This window comes from Serpula lacrymans (genome assembly GCF_000218685.1).
Source record: "Serpula lacrymans var. lacrymans S7.9 unplaced genomic scaffold SERLAscaffold_4, whole genome shotgun sequence".
NCBI classification, from domain to species: Eukaryota; Fungi; Basidiomycota; class Agaricomycetes; order Boletales; family Serpulaceae; genus Serpula; species Serpula lacrymans.
In genome coordinates, this window is record NW_006763293.1 from 400,069 (window position 1) to 417,353 (window position 17,285).

Sequence of the window (17,285 nt, forward strand, 5' to 3'; positions counted from 1 at the left end):
TGCCAAATATGACTGTCACATCAATGTTGAAATCTGTGCATTTGTTAAAGCCGTCAAATATATTCATAAATATATTTACAAGGGCCATGATCGAGCTTCAGTTGTGGTGGGAGGACAAGGTGCAGATGTACATGGAGATGCAAGGCAGCTGAGGGATGAGATTCAGGAATATATTGATGGTCACTATATTGGTCCTATGGAAGCATGCTGGCATCTCTTGGAGTTCCCTATGCATGGAAAAAAACCAACAGTATTGCGCCTTCCCGTTCACTTAGAGGATCAGCAAACTGTATTCTTCAATGCCCATGATAATACAGAGAATATAATCAATAACGACCGTACATCAAAGACTCAACTCACAGAATGGTTCACTGCCAATAAAAATCACCCTGAAGGCCGTCACATACCTTATCAGGATTATCCTCAATACTTTGTCTGGAACAAAGGTGCCAAAAAATGGACTCCAAGAAAACAACAATTTGCTATAGGGAGAATGATGTTTGTCCATCCAAGCCAAGGGGAGCGCTTCTACCTCCGTACACTGCTCAAAGTGGTCCCTGGAGCAGAGAGTTGGGAAGATTTGCGCACATTTGATGGGGTTTTACATCCAACTTACAAAGCTGCATGTGCTGCATGTGGCCTGTTAGAAGACAATGGTGAATGGGATCAGTGTTTGGCAGAAGCAGGAGATATGCAGACAGGCCCTGAACTCCGTGCTCTCTTTGCAGTTATCTTACTGCAATGTCTCCCAAATGAGCCAGCAAACCTTTGGAACCGGCACAAACACAAGATTTGTGATGATTTACACCATCACCTTCTTCAAAGAGGGATTGCCCAACCTTCAGAAGACCAGATTTATGATTATGGACTATTCTTGCTGGAATCCATACTTACTCAAGCCAACAAGCGTCTTTCAAACTTCCCACCAATGCCTTTGCCTCAGCAACAATGGGAGCCTATCATTGCAAACAATCTTCTCCACGAGCAGCAAAATTATGACAGATTTGATCTTACTTTGGAGGTTGAAGATAATGTAGAGAGGCTCAATCAAGAGCAGCGGAATGCTTTTGATACCATCATGCAGTCAATCCACCATAATCAGGGAACAACTTTCTTTATTCACAGTGCTGGAGGTGGGGGCAAAACATATCTCTGCAATACAATTGCAGCCGCCGTTTGAGCAAGGGATAATCATAATGTTGCTCTATGTGTAGCATCCTCTGGGATTGCATCCCTGCTCTTGGAGGGTGGCCGCACAGCTCATTCATGCTTTGGAATCCCTATTCCTGTATATGAAACATCAGGATTCCAAAAAACTCTGACCTCCATGAGGTATTGAGACATACCAGAGTTATAGTCTGGGATGAAGCGCCAATGCAACACTGTCATGGGATTGAAGCATTAGAGCGTACATTGCGGGAAATTTTGGATAATCAACTTCCATTTGGAGGCATTACAATGGTCTTTGGAGGGGACTTCCGCCAAACAACACCTGTTGTTCCAAGAGGGTCAAGGCAACACATCATTTCTGCCTCTCTTAGAAGGTCATGACTGTGGACAAATATCTATGTCTGCTATCTCACACAGAACATGCGCCTGGACCATACTCCAGAAAGTGAAGCCTTTGCTAGCTGGCTCCTGAATGTTGGCGGTGGTCGTGGAATTGCAGGAGATGGAACTATTGAGCTTCCCGCCAACATGCTTATGCCAGAAAACACCATAGACTCATTAGTCGACACTACCTATCCTGGAATTGCAAATAGAGACAAAGATGACCATTATTTCCTCCACCGCACCATCCTCTCCGCAAAAAATGATGCCGTTAGCGACCTTAATTCAGCAATCCTCACAAAATTCCCTGGAGAAGAGTTAGTAGCTCTGTCAATTGATAAAGTGGTTGGAGAGGGGCATGAACATTATCCTGTGGAATTCTTGAACTCCTTGCAAGTATCTGGCCTTCCTGAAGCGCACCTCAAACTTAAAGCTGGATGTCCACTTATGCTCCTCCACAATATTGATCCCCTAAATGGACTCTGTAATGGAACACGCATGATTTTGATAGAGATGAAGAGAAAAGTATTGAAGTGCCATGTCTTGGGAGGAAAAAATGCAGGAAAGATAGCTTTTATTCCACGCCTCACATTGGAACCTTCATCAGAAGAATTGCCCATCAAGCTATCATGTTGTCAATTCCCTGTTCGTGCTGCCTTTGCCATGACCATCAACAAGTCTTAAGGTCAATCAGTGACACAGGTTGGGCTGGATTTATATGTTCCAGGGTTTTCCCATGGGCATTGTTATGTTGCATTGTCTCGCTGCACTTCAGGAGAGAAAATGAAAGTGCTATTTCCACATGGTTCAAATGACAGATGTACCATCAATGTGGTGTATCCCGGAATTCTGACTGGCTTTATTTATCACTGGCAAGTAGATTTTTCCCCAATTCTCACCCTTTTTACCAAAGTGCTTTGTTATTAGATTATATTTTCGTCCTTTACCATCTTAGTAGTCTCTTTTGTTATTTCTCATCAGTTTATCAATGTAATACCATAGACTTTTTACGTTACAATATATGTTAATATTTGTAAAGGTTCAATGAACTATCTGCTTGAATTCAGTATACTGTGCACAAGTTTAGGGCAGGCTTATAAGGACATTCAACAACAGAACTGCAAGTCAAACATGCATCATAGGGTTCAAAGACTTAACATACATTACAGACAGCATAAGTTTACTTACCATTTTGATCACTTAACAGTGGTATTATTATTATTATTATTATTTATTATATCACAAAAACATCGCACCAGTGGCAGAGCCACGGGCTGGACCTCGTTATGTCTATGGAAACAAGGTAAAAGTCGGAATGTTAAGCCTGAATGCTCGATACACGAGCAAATGATGTGGAGGACATTTAAGACCAGTGTCCTTGAATCATGTCAAGTTTTTGTTGTGGACGGGCCAGGACAGTGGTGCTGGTAACATCAATGCAGCGTGTTGATCCCCTATCGGAGTATGTCGAACTGACCTGGAATATCGCCAAGTCAAGGTGGAAGGAAGAAATTAAATGCAAGAGCCAGGCAGCAACAACAATCAGATGTAGGCAGGAAGGCCACAATGTTCCCCACAGCGTCCTGAGCTATACGATTGTAATAGTAGGTCCTCTTGAACCCAGAGTCAGATGGCCTCAGTTTTTGTCAGCATACGGACTGAAAATGAAAATGCTACATCTATTTACACTAAAAATTTTGCAAGTTCTTGCAAGTTTGCTTTTTCTGTATTAGCCTGAAACCCGACCCTACCTACCATTTTAAGTAGCATTAAATTACCATATATAGCATGGCCCTTACTATCGCAATTTTGCACTTTGGTAAGATGAGATTCACATTAGCAAGATACTATCGCAAGAGATATGAACATTTCTGAGGTAATCAAAGTAATCATATACCAGATATGATAAAATATACGAAAGACTGAAGTAGTACTAGTAGTGTTAGACACAATACCATAAATTCTATTGCCCAGATCAATAATAAACTGTTCCAGCGCAATGTGCTCGGCCAACAAATCCGGATTGCCACAAATGGTCTCCAGCTGCTTTATAGCATAATTGTAAATATCCTGAAACTTTACTGCTGTGAATGGAGTCTTCACAAACACACCACTCTCATTTTCCATGATTGTACAGCAAAGCCCTGCAGACACAATGGCCAGGACAATATCGAGCCGACCCGGTTGCAGGAGGTGAGCAAACCCGCCGAGCCAAACAAAGTCAATGACACAATTAACAAATACATCTCCTTGGAAAAAATGGATGGTCTGTTGCCCATCTGGATGCTGCAGTTAAGTGTAAGATAAGCCTAATGAAGATGAGACGTGGATTAACATACCATAACAATCTTGTGTATAAATGGTCTCATGGGCACTTGGAGTAGTTGCTTGACTTTATCAATTGTGTATTCTACTGCATCTAAGGAGCCGGAGAGCCAGGGGGGTAATAGAATTGGAAACCTGAGTGGCTGTGATACCGACAAACGGTTTTGACTTCATTGCGCAGGAGTGACATGTGATTGCCTATAGCTTTGATATTGGAGGGGGCCCATGTAAAAGGCCCCTCTCCGTAGCCGTTTTCCGACGCAGTTTGATTGAGAGCCTTGGACACCAAAAGCTTCTTCTTGTCAGAGCCTGGCATGGCAATTTCATTCAAAGTAAAGTAGTCGATCTTGGTCTTCGCAATGTCCAACAGCTGCTTGCCCAGCTTGTGGCGGCCCTTGGTGTTGCGTGGCAGTTGCTTGACTGCTGGACGTGGGGCAGGGGCCGAGTGTAAGCCGGTGGAGGGGTCTGTGCAAGCAGGGACCGACCTCACAGGCCTAGCAAGAGGTGCAGGAGTGGGGGGGAGTCTTGTGGAAGAGTATTGTTGTTTTGAGCGGAAAGTTTCGATGATGCTCCAGGTATTCGAGCCCATCTATAAAATAGGTAGGAAATTAGTAAATATATTGAAATAAAAAAGCTATAACATACCCTGATAACCCCTTCACTCCATTCTCCAGGAGACATTTCTCTGCTGCGCATGGGAGAATATGCATAGACAAATCGCAGCCCGCCAGGCATCCGGCCTTCTCCAAGTCGACCAGCGAGATGTGCCTGTGACCCTCTGATGGGGCCCGCACTGGACTCCACAGACGTCAACCCTTGAACAGATGGGGGCACCGGCGGCTGCACCGTCTGGGCACCACTACTAGATGCGGCATTGGGCTGGAGCACGTAGGGTGCATATGAAGGTTGAGTAGCGTAGGATTGGGCGAGAAGAAGACTGGAACTCGCTTGTCGGCTCGAGTTTGGTGGAAATTGTGGCGAGATATAGTTGGTGTTGGTGGAAGGTTGCTGTGGAAGATAGTTGGAGGTAGAAGGTGGGAAGTACATAGGCTGTTGGCTATAAAGTTGTGGGTAACTAATGGCCGCATCATAGGACAAGGGTAAAAACTCTTGAGATGATGAATGATTTGCAGGCTGCTGGTTCATAAACTGCTGTTGGTGATAAGGGTGGGTATAAGATGATGATGAAAGATTTGCGGGCTGTTGGTTTGCGAAGTGCTCCTGATAAGGGTGAGTATAGGATGATGATGATGGAGGGTCCATGAATTGCTGGTGATGATGCTGCAAGTGAGGAGGATGCTTGTCTAAAGGAGTCTCTGGTCGATCAATTTGAAGGGCCAGTTGAGAGTTGACGGGATTGCCTGACGGATTGAGACCAGAACCTTTGCAAGGCTTAGATTTCATCTGCAATGACCAGTTAATGGATACACAAATGTGAATTTGAGACTCACATTTGCCTTTTTCTTTCCCTTGGGCTTAGGTTTGGACGCCATAATCAGATGAGTGAGTGAAAAAAGGGAGGAGAAGGTGGATGGGGGAATTGTGTAGGCTTTGGGGTGTAAAACACGAAATGGGTGAGTTCTACTTCCTCCGAGGCTGTCCTCAAGGCATGGGATGACTCACCAACATGAACACAAACTCGAGGCCTTGGGCTGCCCTTGAGCCGCCATCAACACGAGCTTGAACATGAGCTTGATATTCAGTAATCTTAGCCTGATATGATGGGTCAATTGACCACTAACCACTAGCAGTACAGCTTTACTTAGCATGCTTGCACATGTGACTAGACTCATCTTCTTGTATGTAGATATCCCTATCGCAGTAAAATCAGCTAAATCACAATGAATCTATTCAATTTCTCAAAACATACATCTGCATCGATAACAATGTCCAGAGATAAAAAAAACTATACCACTCAGTATTTCAACATACAAATAGGAAAAGTGGGCATGGGCAAAGAAAATGAAAGGAATGTGAATGAATGATAGAATGAAAAAAGCGAGAAAATATTCACATTGCCATTGCGATTGGTGAGATGAAGCGTTCACAAGCTTTGTTCCTATCCAGCACCGTCAGAATTCTCCGATGTGTTGTCCGAATCATATCCTAGCGGCACATGGTACCTGTCACCTTCAGGATTGAATTGTGATAGGACTTGTTCCAAAGGCAATAAGGCAATCCGCGGCCAAATGCTTGACATTCCAAGTGATAAACTTCATTGTTGACAGCATCGAAGTCGCCAGCCATGGTGGGATTAGAAGCCTCAGAATACTTCATGTCCTCCTCATCAATATCATCTTTAATACCTCGCATTCCCAACAGCTCTTTCATATCTTCCAACTCTCCCTCAACAACATCCAATTCCTCTTCAGCCTCAGACTGTATCTGCTGGAGAAAATTGATCGCTCTCTCCCTGGCCTCGAAACGCCATGCATATGATAGCATTTCATGACAGATGATTTCACGGGAAGCATGTTTATAAGAGACAGCTTTCTTGACGGCTAGATCAGAAAAGCAACTGAGTCCTTTCTGGAGACTCTTTGCAACCTCACGTCTGTTGTCTGCTCTCTGTAGTTGAACATTAGGATCTCTAAGTAGGTCACTTCCATCTTGTTATACCCACCTGCTTTATTTTGCCAATGCCACTGTTAACATAGCTAACGGAAAGCTGGGTTTCCCATCTCTTTCTGATTGGAGTGAATTGAAGACGGCTATGAATGCGGGCATTGCTGACGGGGGAAGATCTATGAGAAGGTGACGATAAGCTGGTGGCAGTGGGTGTGGGCGTGTCATCCGATGCAAAGGTATGACTAGAACTAGAGTCCATGTTATCAGGTGAACTAGTAGCACAATGCAAGCAAATCCAAAGTTGTACAGTGAAACAGATATGGCAGAGCAGACAACTCGAAAGATCACTAAATATTGCAGGCTCACACAAAATCTACTTCACTCGGAGTTTAAAAGACTTCAAAAGATTTTTGACTCTGACAGTACATCTGCAACCTGAGTGAGGCATACCAATTTTGATGGAGTGCCCAAATTGCAAACTGCTATTTCAATTGGCGGATGAGATTGTGCAGCACCTCAACAGCCAGAATACCTGTTGGACTCCCTCTGCCATACTGAGTGGTGGTCGTACTCGCCCCCTCCCTAGACCTGCTGACTACTATCCATTTTCTGACATCCCTTCTGAAGGTACACTTCCCCACATAGCACAGGGAGCTCTCCCTCCCAAGCTGTGCTTTCGCTATCACCCCACATCAGGATATATCTATGATGAAGGCAAGAACATAATGCAGGAGATGGAGTCCGACCAATTTTTGTATTGACGGAAGGACCAGTTTTATTATCCATTTCAGGATTGCGGGGAATGGGAGCTTGCAAAATTCATGTGCAAATGCTTGATGCAGTCTCAAATGGTCTGTTTCTTGAAACTTGAGTGGGTGAGTTCACGTATCTCTTGTTATTGTATTGATCAAATTAACTCGATTTTAGTTCAAGACCCGAGATAAACCATCTTTCAAGAACAAAAAATGAGCTGATTACATGGCTCAAATGGTTGCCCAGTGGACCCAGTTGGAAGCACGAGTTCCACTTACTCGGTTACAAATCTACCCCAATACACTTGATCTACAGAGACGCTCTTGAAGTCGCGCAGCATATCTTTGCGAACCCGGTTTTTGCACAGCATATGATGTTTGATCCTAGAAAAACATACCAAGGCGTTCAAAGAGAATTTAGCAAATTCATGACCGCCAATCATGCATTTGAACTGCAGGAATGTTTTTTTTTGGTGTATACTCCACTTGCACCTAATATTTTGGTTTTTAGAATCAATTCCCTGAAGGCGCAACAATGATGCCAATAATTATGGCTTCGGACAAGACTAACATCACAAGAGGCACAGGAAATCTTGAAATGCATCCCACTTTCCTGATGATTGCTAATATTGCATCTGATGTACGCATGAAAGCCACCGCACAAGCTTGGAGATGTGTAGCTTTCATCCCGACCCCAAAGTTTGATGTCCACAATGACTTCCAAGGCATACTGCAAGCCCGGGTGTGGCATAAGTGTATGGACAAAGTCTGTGTGAACCTCAAGATTGCAGCAAAAGTAGGCACTTTCACCCCGGATCCATTTGGCCTCGTTCGCTATGTATTCATGCCCTTGGTGGCATATCAAGCTGATCTTCCGGAGCAACAGCTTATAGCCTGTGTAGCCAAGGATTCATATCCAGTGTCACTAGCCACATTAGCCAACTTTGGTGACAGTCAACCTTATTCCCCACGTACCGGAAACCACATGTTACGCCAAATTTATGGTCTTTCAAAGACTGTCGATGGATAGCAGATCACCGAGTTCCAGGCCAAAGCCAAAGCCATTGGCCTCAGCGGGGTCCAGCAACCATTTTGGCACAACTGGCACCTCGCTGAGCCTGCCATCTTTCTCACCCCAGAAATACTCCACACTTGCCATAAATTCTTTTTTGACCACGTTCTTCTATGGTGCAAGACAATGCTCGGAAACGAAGAACTGGATGATTGATATAAAAGTCACCACAAATGTGTTGGATTTCGTCATTTCTCCAAAGGCATATCACACGTCAAGCAATTGACTGGCAGGGATCATCGCGACATTCAGCGCACAATTGTGCCGTCAATTGCAGGTGCAGCCCCACCAAAAGCTGTCCGAGCTATCCGTGCTATTGTGGATTTCATATACATTGCACAGAATCCCATCTATACCCCTACATCAATCACGCAAATGGAGGCCGCACTCGCCGAATTTCACCGTCACAAGCAGGCGATTCTGGACGCCGAGGCACGCCAAGGCAAAAAAGGTGCTATGGACCACTTTTGGATTCCGAAGCTTGAGCTCTTGCAGAGCTTTGCACGGGCGGTCAAGAATTCAGGGAACATCTTGCAGTATACAGCGGATGTGAGTGAACGGCTACTGATAACAAACTGCAAGCATACCTTCCAGAGGACCAGCCATCAGAGTGATTTCATATTCCAGATTGTTCGTTTGCTTGACATCGCAGAGAAGGTCCGGCAGTTCGAACTGTACACCCTCTTACGACTATTTCATCAGGACCTTGTGAACGTTGCTATCAGGACAGAGCAAGACGAGATTGCTGACTTGGATCCTGAACTGGCATGGGTATTGCAGTTCGCAACTGCGGCCGAAGAAATACAATATCAAAGCCCCCGCCCTGTTCAAAACCATTTCTTGAAGGGCCTCACATCTGACGACTCAAACATCGCTTTCCATCTCACTGTAGTCCCCGACATACATTCTACATCTATGCATGATGCTGCTATCTCATTAAATCTGCCAGACCTCAGCGCTGCGTTGTACAACTTTGTAAAAGGACTTTCCATCAAACAATGTTGTAGCCAGGGGTCTTTTAATGGGCAGGGAGGAATTGATTTAGGATTCGATAAAGTACAACTGTGGTTCAAATTTCGACTACAACAGCATTCAGTATTTAAAACCCAGGTCATCATGCCGAGTCAGATGGTTCAGGCGTTTTCTCCAAGTAATGATGCACCTTTCGGAAACTGCGACACCGTTTTGATACAGCTCAAAAGTTTGTTCTAGTTGCGTGCCCTATTTTTTACTATTAATCCTGACTCTTCGTTCCAGCCACAGAAATGCCTGAGGTCGCACAAGTACGGACTGTTATCGTGCCCATCGCCCGTAAAGGCAGTGTGCTTCATCCTGCGTTAAATCAACCAATCGCATATATTCAATTGTTCAAGGTTGTTTCAAGCCCTGCTCAGCAGCCTGATGTGGACATGTTTGTTGTCAAGAGGGCTTTCCACTCTGAGCCGTCACTGAATGGAGACACTCAGCGACTAGGGGGTTTCATTCCATTGACGTTGATTACTCAGGCCATTGAGCTCATTCCTGTTTATGGAGAGAGAATGGATCGCACCATAAATGCAATGAACTCGCTGGAGGTACCTCTTTACTTCTATGTTAATAATTCCTCGGACAAAGAAGTATACCGGTCCATGATGAGATTTGATTCATAGTTTTCTCGTTTGTCATTGCATTTAGATAGCTCTGATATGCTGTTGTTGCATTTTTGTTTGTTACATACAAATGCTGAATATCCGTGATTTGTTTTGATGATATCTAATCAACCGTTATTGTCCTTCTGATAATTGTGGTAAGATAACAGCTTATGAAAATGTCATGAGGTTGCGAAATACAGTTTTGACTAAAATATGCACCAATCGCATGAGTTGGCGCTTCTGAAATTCTAGCGCCAACTCATGGCATTGGTGGAAAGTTGTGCCGGTTTCCTTATTTGGATGAGAGAGATCCTGATACCATATCTACTGTAATCGTAGACTGATAATGTTTATCTTATAATGATAATCCATATCTCAGCGATTAGATTCCATTATGCTGTAAGAAACAAAAACCATTGAATCATTGATCAAAGATAAGCAAAGATATGACAAAACCGGATAAACCCGGTCTCTGCTGAAGCAGCCATTGTTCTCTATGGAGCATAGCCACCACTCCATGGAGTCATTATACTGTAGCGAGTAGCACCTCCAACTATAAGTAGTAGGGGGCTTAGTATAGAAATACCTCAGTCGTTTCTATAGCCTCTTTCACCTCTATAAAATCTTCTCGGATAACATTTCCAAGGTAATATACGTCGGTATAGAATGGATTTTGAGGTTCATTTGATTTGCGAAATTCTGGCACTGTTTTATCGCCTCCTCATATGGGGTCTTCCGTGGGCTCTTCATCGGCAGGGTCATAGCGACAAGATATACCAAAATCAATAAAGAAATACTTGGGTGGACGTTGAGTGCGACTAAAATGTCTCGCTAAGCCCTTGAAATCACGCCTCATCGTGGGCTGAAAAGGATGGAATGCATCGATGTAAAGACGTTTCGGATCCATCATGATATTCAGGGTCATACAGTCCCTGTCTAAAATTTATAGAAAGGCTCTCGTTTTTAATAACAAAGAACTCCACTGACCTATGAGCTACATGATGATTATGCATAAATCGCAGACCCTAATTCAAAGTAAGATTAAGTGGATAGCAAATCATTGGACGTCGATACCTCAAATAGCTGTCTGAAGCATTCCACAGCTTCGCCAAAAGTATCAAATGACGGATCGCCATGCATTCCTAGTAGGGGCATGATCATAATGACCTTGTCCTGATCGTCTGGTACTTGGGTCACTTCATATATGGGGATGCAGTGATTGGCTGGGTCATTTGCAATGGATTCGGAGGAGAAATAGCTTGCTATCTCAACCTCGAAAGGATGACGCGACTTGCTTACTACTTTCAAGGCCACGAAAGCGCCATCATCTATCCTAGTTGCGTCCAAAATGTGTCCGTACTACGCGATTGATTCAGATAAAAATGAACGTTGGTAAACAGAGGCACTTACCCAAGGAATCTGAGCATCTTCACAACGATACCATATTTTCTTGGAACTTCGCCAAGATGGCACCCATCCAGGGGCATACCGAGGACGAAGCAGATATCCAATATCCTTCAGCCATTGGAAATGGTTACACCACCAAAGCTCGTAATCGGCCAGTACCTCAGCACCAGCTCCTAGTGGCTGACTCGGATTTGGGGTAGGGTCATCTCCTTTCATAGCCTCTGTAGCATCTCGGTATTATTTGCATCTTTCGAGCGAGTCAGGCGTTTCGAAACAAACAATTGCATAAAACAATATCAAACAGACGAATGAACAACGTTGCATTTTGCAGAGACTGCCAACAAAAGGTGTGGAAGTCACGGTCACGTGCAGCCCTCCTCCCATGACTCAGATTCTCAGTTGAAGTCCTTAAAATAATTAGTAGCTTGAGACACCACATACCATTGGAGACTGGGAAACATACTTATGCTCCCCTCTTTCCCCAGCACGGACTAGTCTGTGAGGTTTTAATATATCGAAAGATGATATAGTTGACAGGACGAATAGTTTGTGATCGTCCACCTGTCTGCCTCGTGTTCATAGAATATGGATATCTCTATCAAGGAGAATATAGTACTTAGCCTGTAACTTGACAAAGGGGAAGCTACCTGTGATGAAGAGTTCTTGGTCGACTTTGAGTTGGTTCATGAGTTCAGAACCAGCGAGGAATGCAAGTATTAGGTATGATCGATGGTCAGGCTTCAATATCGACAACACACAACCCACGCATGGGATAGGGGGAAGCAAAAATCATATTCGAAGAATTGTCTCAAGCAGCCATGTGATCACGCATTGAACTTTTAAGTAGCTGGCATTTTTTTGTCCCCAAGTATCCACTACCGTCGCACTCGTTTGCCCAACTTCCAATATTAAGTTGATAGATGAACGACACCAGCCACACAAAAGGGAAAGAACATACCTGCTCGTCGTCCACGTTCATTCGGACGTCCCATTCCCGTTTACGGGATGAGGGACTACGGGCGCCGAGGCCCATCTCTACCTCCATATCGACGTCGCCTTCTTGTTTGATTTCGCTTGCCAGACCAAAGTCTTCCAGAAATGGACACGACCATAGATTTATTTTTGAATCTTCTCCTCCTGTCACGATGACACTGTTCTGTAAACGCCCCAAAGTCAATTCAGCAAGATCGGGCGAGATTATTGAGGCTTTGGCTCACTTGCTCGTCCCATAAGAGCGATCTGACTACGCCGACGTGACCACCCGTCCATAACCCGTGGAGAGACCATGGTGACGAAGAGTTCGACAAATCATTACTCGAAATCAGAGCAACATCACCCCTGTTGAGGAATAGTATCAATATGGCGACTTAACAGAGGACGAAACCTTCGTACTCGTTCGATCCGACGAAGACACCAAGCTGCCCATTTGAACGGTGACTGCTCAGGCAGGTGATGAGATAATCAGTTACCCATGTACGTTCTATATTGTGTATCGATGGGCCACGAATATCCTGATCCTGAAGCAGATCGAGCTTTTTAAAGTGTTAGTAAGGTCACGGAGGATTTAAAAATTGAGCAATACCTCATTTGACCAGCAACTAAATGTTTCCATGTCACTAGCAGCCCAAGCCCGGATATCTGAAGGAGACTGGATCCACCCTGCTTGAGATATGCTGCAGCCCCAGTTACCGATGCTTAACACAGCCTCGTCCTCGTCCTCCTCGTCTGCATCTGATGTGCTTATGAGGCCATCTGATGAGGCGGATAACAAAACGTTGCGAAAAGGGGAGATGTCATGTTTCGCGAAGTGAACTGCTGTGATATCGTCGGAATGGGTCGAACCGTGAGTACGAAGCGGTGCTACCGGATTACGCGGATCCCTGTATGATCGAGAGTCCAGTGAAATTTCAAGTGAATGCATGAAATGATTCTCACCAGTACAGTATGAGCGCGTCTTCTGCTTGCAAGTCTGTTCCTGCAGCGACAGTAAGGCCATCGGACGAAACATCGCACGAGAGAAGGGCGCGCGATCTCCCTGATGTGGACACTAAAACGAAACGAAACGTTCTTTTTTTAAGTTGTCAAAACGCACGTAGTGTAGGTGGATAAGTGTTACCACTTACTTTTGATGCTAGCTGAACCAGAGCGATGGTCCCATGCTTTGACACAACCGTCTTTGCCTGACGAGAGCAGGGTTTCATGATACGAACCGGCTAGTGCTTTTGCCGTTCTGAGGTAAGTAGTAGCTGTGCTATGGCCTGGGAGTGTGTGGATTTCTTGCAGGCTGGACTTGTCAAACAGGTGGATGGTATTTGATGGCGCTGATGCGGAGGCTGCGTATTGATTTCCTACCGATGTCAGGGACAATACATAGCTTTGTGCTGAGAGAGAACTGGTCTTTGCAGAGGCATATATTGGCTGAAGGGAAGGTGACTCCAGCAAAGACATGGCCAGTGATCAGTGATATGTTTTCTGGAGAGTTCACAATGTCAGAGATATCTAACGCTGGTCCATGCCAGGTCCATGGTACCCACCATGGTCCCTTGCCTAGTCCGTGGTCTGGTCCCGCTCCGTTTGGCGGGCAGCTTACATCAGCCAATAAAGCGGTTGTGATGGCCTTTCATCTTTCTCATTAAGCAGTCGTTAAGCAATCGTTAGAGTAAGTTTGCACTCTTTATTCCTTTCCATCGTCTTCGTCGTTCGTGCTTCATTGCCCGACGTTTTTCTCGTATATTCGTTTCCGGAAAACCCACACTCCTTTGGTCTACATTCGTTTCACCCGACCGGTCTGAATCACTTCACACCCGTCCCATTCGCCTTCTTTTCCGAGGTTCACAGTCCTGAGAAGCTAATCGTCGCCCAAATTACTCACCTATCGCATTCGTCTGCACCTCTGCACCTATCGTCAACAATGGCTCGTCGTGGTGAGCTTTCTCTATTTCATTCTGCCAAACTTATCTCACATGTTTACTCCGATCTAGTACCCCGTATTCACCGTCTGCCTCAACGCCTCGATTACACTCTCATCCCAGCACCCCTGGGTAAGTGCACAGCCATTCAACCTTCTTTCTGCTCTCTCACATTACTCGCTTATACCAGACCTCTCTCTTCCGCTGGCTACGGAAAAGTCGGCTCTACCAGCGATCATCGTAACACCATCTTCGCCAACTACAGAATCCGAGTACTACATTGCGTTTCTCACCCCCCCGCCAAAGCCTACTTTTCGAGAACGCATTTCTCCATATCTTGCACAATTTCAGCCTCAGTTTCCATTCAAAGCTCGGACGGCTATCATCGTTTCTCTTCTCCTCTTCCTCATGGTTTGCCATCTTTTGGCACATCTCGCAGTCAGTCGGCCTCACCTTGACTTCTATAACTCGTCCGATGGCATCTCGTCCTTCGGAGGTGACAAACACTCGTCGGCCTCTCCTGTTTTGGGGTTCTTGGATCTTAAATCCTTTTGGGGCACGTCAGCGAGTGGCGCAAGACGCAATTTCATTATTCAGGAAGACTCATCCTAGCAGATAGTTCAATGGGAGGGTTTTCTGGGTTGCTCGTACATGTTCTGAAATGTTCACAGGAGCTTTTTGTCGAGCCCAACGGGTATTTTTCCAATTCGCTACATGTTTGTCGCCAAAACTTTATTCGCAACCTTTCTTCTCACTGCAGGGTTTTTCCAGGGTTTTTGTCCGTTGATTTACGTTTGCTCAGTATACTCGAAATTTATTTATCGCACTTGACCTGACCTGTCTTTAAGTTTCTGATTCTCGAGGTTTGGCTTCTGTGAAGTTTTCTCGCGCCTGCACTGCATGGACTAGCCAGCAGACGAGCCTGTGACTTGATCTCATCGCACCACCAGTCTTCTTCCGAGGACTGAAGAGACGACAGACATGAAGCTTTTGATTATTGCGTTTTAATTTGTGGACGATCGGCAAGCCTTGTTCCGGTTGTGGGCATGTAAAGACCGAACCGTATGGCGCATATGATGGTTCTTGGCAAAGGCAAGTCAAAAATAACTTTCCCCACACCAGCGCACATTTAAGGGCACGGTATGTTTTCCCACTCAAACTCCTACGCGGGCAAGGTATTATCATGATAAGTGGCCGGTGCGGATGGTCCCGACATGACGCCGAGTGTCATTCTTCTTCTTTCGTTGTCGTGGGTAAAGCGTTCACCCAATTGTAAGTTTTGCGCTCTCTTCCTGCGTACTCCGAATGTGCACGAGACCCTCATTGACCCGTGCCCTATTATCTGTTCAATTGCTTGCGCTGCCCGAGAACCGTATGAATGATTGCAAGTACTGATACCTTGGCTTCCAGGTTACGCATGGTACAGAAGGCGATCGACAACGATATTCACGCGCGTTCTCAGTTGTTTATGAGTCTGCTTTCTGGCCACAGCCGCTTCCTTTGATTCCCTCGCTTGATCCACGGGTACAGTGTGGGAGGCACTACTGCCTTAAATAAACAACAGCCTATATAGTTGTGGATAACTCACTACGTGTCTTGGATGGGTCTGTCGCTCCTATGACGTTTGAGCACTTGTCCTCTGCTCTTGGCGTCTCGAGTCTTCCCAGCCATCCCATCGTTACCACTCCTTTTGCAGAAGAGTCACTGGTGATATTTCATCGCCCTCGATTACATCAGCACCTACGACCTACCTTCACATGCAGGCGAATGTATCGTCGCCGTCCTCGTCGCTGTCCACAGTGACAGCAACACTGGAGCAGCCGACGAACAACACCAGTGCAACCTTGTCGCCTTCCACAGCTAGCTCCTCCAATAGTACTCAACCGATAACGACGGCGATGACTGATGGTCGTCTGGTAACTGACCACCCTCAGTCTTCTCCTTTTTCTTCACCTACCCCTTCTTCTTTCTCCTCTCAGAGTAGCGTATCCCAATCAGTTTCTACTTCATACGGACTTGGATCAATCGACTCTCCTTTGCAGACGAAGCATCCTTCTTTACCTTCCCCCATCGTATCTTCCGCCACGACCAGTGAGAATGCGACCAGCACAAGCGATCCCCTTTTACGCACGGATCACCCTTCAACATCTGTCGCAGAATCACCAACAGTTACCCAGGGGACAGCTACATATGCCGAAAGTTGGACATCATCTTCTCCGGGTACACCGGCAACAACTGGAGTGTCTACAAGCAGTAGTGAAACCAGCCCCTTCGCACACCACGGCGCACCTCCCAATCCATGCGCGGAACCTTCGCCACCTCCGTTTACAAACACACCGGCTACTAATTCAGAGACCATCAGTGCGAATGCGAGTGTTGGTGAGAGTAGTCCCACGCAGTCTTCGAGTCCCGGACCATCTGGAACAGCTACCACAGGGTAAAGCATTCGCCTCATTTTTTCTTGCTCCTTTTCCTGAACCTGTCCCTTCATCAGCTCTCTAAGCCAAACGGGTCATGGTTCCCAACCTCCTTCATCCCCTCAGCGAATCGTAGCTGTATCTTCTACCCTTATGACTATGACTACCAAAACAACCGTTTCTGGGCACACATACGAAACAACCATGACGGTGGAAAGTATTGGCGCCGGACACCCAACGCCATCGTCTAGCGCCAGCAACCAGCCAGGGATAGGGACCGAGACTTCAGCCACCAGGTGAGCCCACTCCACCTACAATGAACCATACTTTTCATATTCAGATTATCGTACACTGCAGCTCAAACCATCTCCCCATCATCTTGGGCACGGTGCTGAGTGCGGTAGGCGTGCTCATTTTCTGTGTAGTCCTCTGTCGAATCCGCATTCGCCGGCGTGGTGGTCATTTCCGACCGCGGTCGCTCTCATTCTTACAGGCGCCACCAGCCACAATCCCGCAGGTTCAGAGCTCCCTTGCGTCGACGGAGAGTAGCAGCGATTACTCAGAGCCAATGACTCAGATATCGGGGCACGAACCAATAATTGACCCATTTGCAGACCCACCCGACCCCCGATACCCCTCTACAGCCGACGCGC

The 17,285-nt window shown here is 45.8% G+C and overlaps 4 protein-coding genes across 4 annotated transcripts; 3 read left to right on the forward strand and 1 right to left on the reverse strand.

The window, feature by feature from the left end:
- Positions 1-6,946: 6,946 nt before the first annotated feature.
- On the forward strand, positions 6,947-7,572 carry SERLADRAFT_460088 (uncharacterized protein; the record flags this gene model as incomplete). The annotated part of the gene is made up of 2 exons (XM_007315193.1): positions 6,947-7,319; positions 7,415-7,572. Coding segments are annotated over 2 exons (210 nt in total), but the record flags the coding sequence as incomplete, so codon positions are not given.
- A 159-nt stretch (positions 7,573-7,731) lies between these two features.
- SERLADRAFT_406355 (uncharacterized protein) lies at positions 7,732-9,917 on the forward strand (the record flags this gene model as incomplete). Its single annotated transcript, XM_007315194.1, has 4 exons — positions 7,732-8,167; positions 8,471-8,817; positions 8,863-9,469; positions 9,526-9,917. 4 exons carry the CDS (start codon positions 7,732-7,734, stop codon positions 9,915-9,917), a joined length of 1,782 nt encoding a protein of 593 aa, XP_007315256.1.
- A 2,179-nt stretch (positions 9,918-12,096) lies between these two features.
- SERLADRAFT_460090 (uncharacterized protein) lies at positions 12,097-13,773 on the reverse strand (the record flags this gene model as incomplete). Its single annotated transcript, XM_007315195.1, has 7 exons — positions 12,097-12,205; positions 12,265-12,462; positions 12,524-12,644; positions 12,699-12,838; positions 12,889-13,186; positions 13,242-13,353; positions 13,430-13,773. The coding sequence occupies 7 exons, from the start codon at positions 13,752-13,754 to the stop codon at positions 12,182-12,184; spliced, it is 1,218 nt and encodes a 405-aa protein (XP_007315257.1).
- A 155-nt stretch (positions 13,774-13,928) lies between these two features.
- On the forward strand, positions 13,929-15,080 carry SERLADRAFT_460093 (uncharacterized protein; the record flags this gene model as incomplete). Its single annotated transcript, XM_007315196.1, has 4 exons — positions 13,929-14,230; positions 14,288-14,347; positions 14,406-14,931; positions 14,987-15,080. 3 exons carry the CDS (start codon positions 14,218-14,220, stop codon positions 14,825-14,827), a joined length of 495 nt encoding a protein of 164 aa, XP_007315258.1.
- Positions 15,081-17,285: the final 2,205 nt, after the last annotated feature.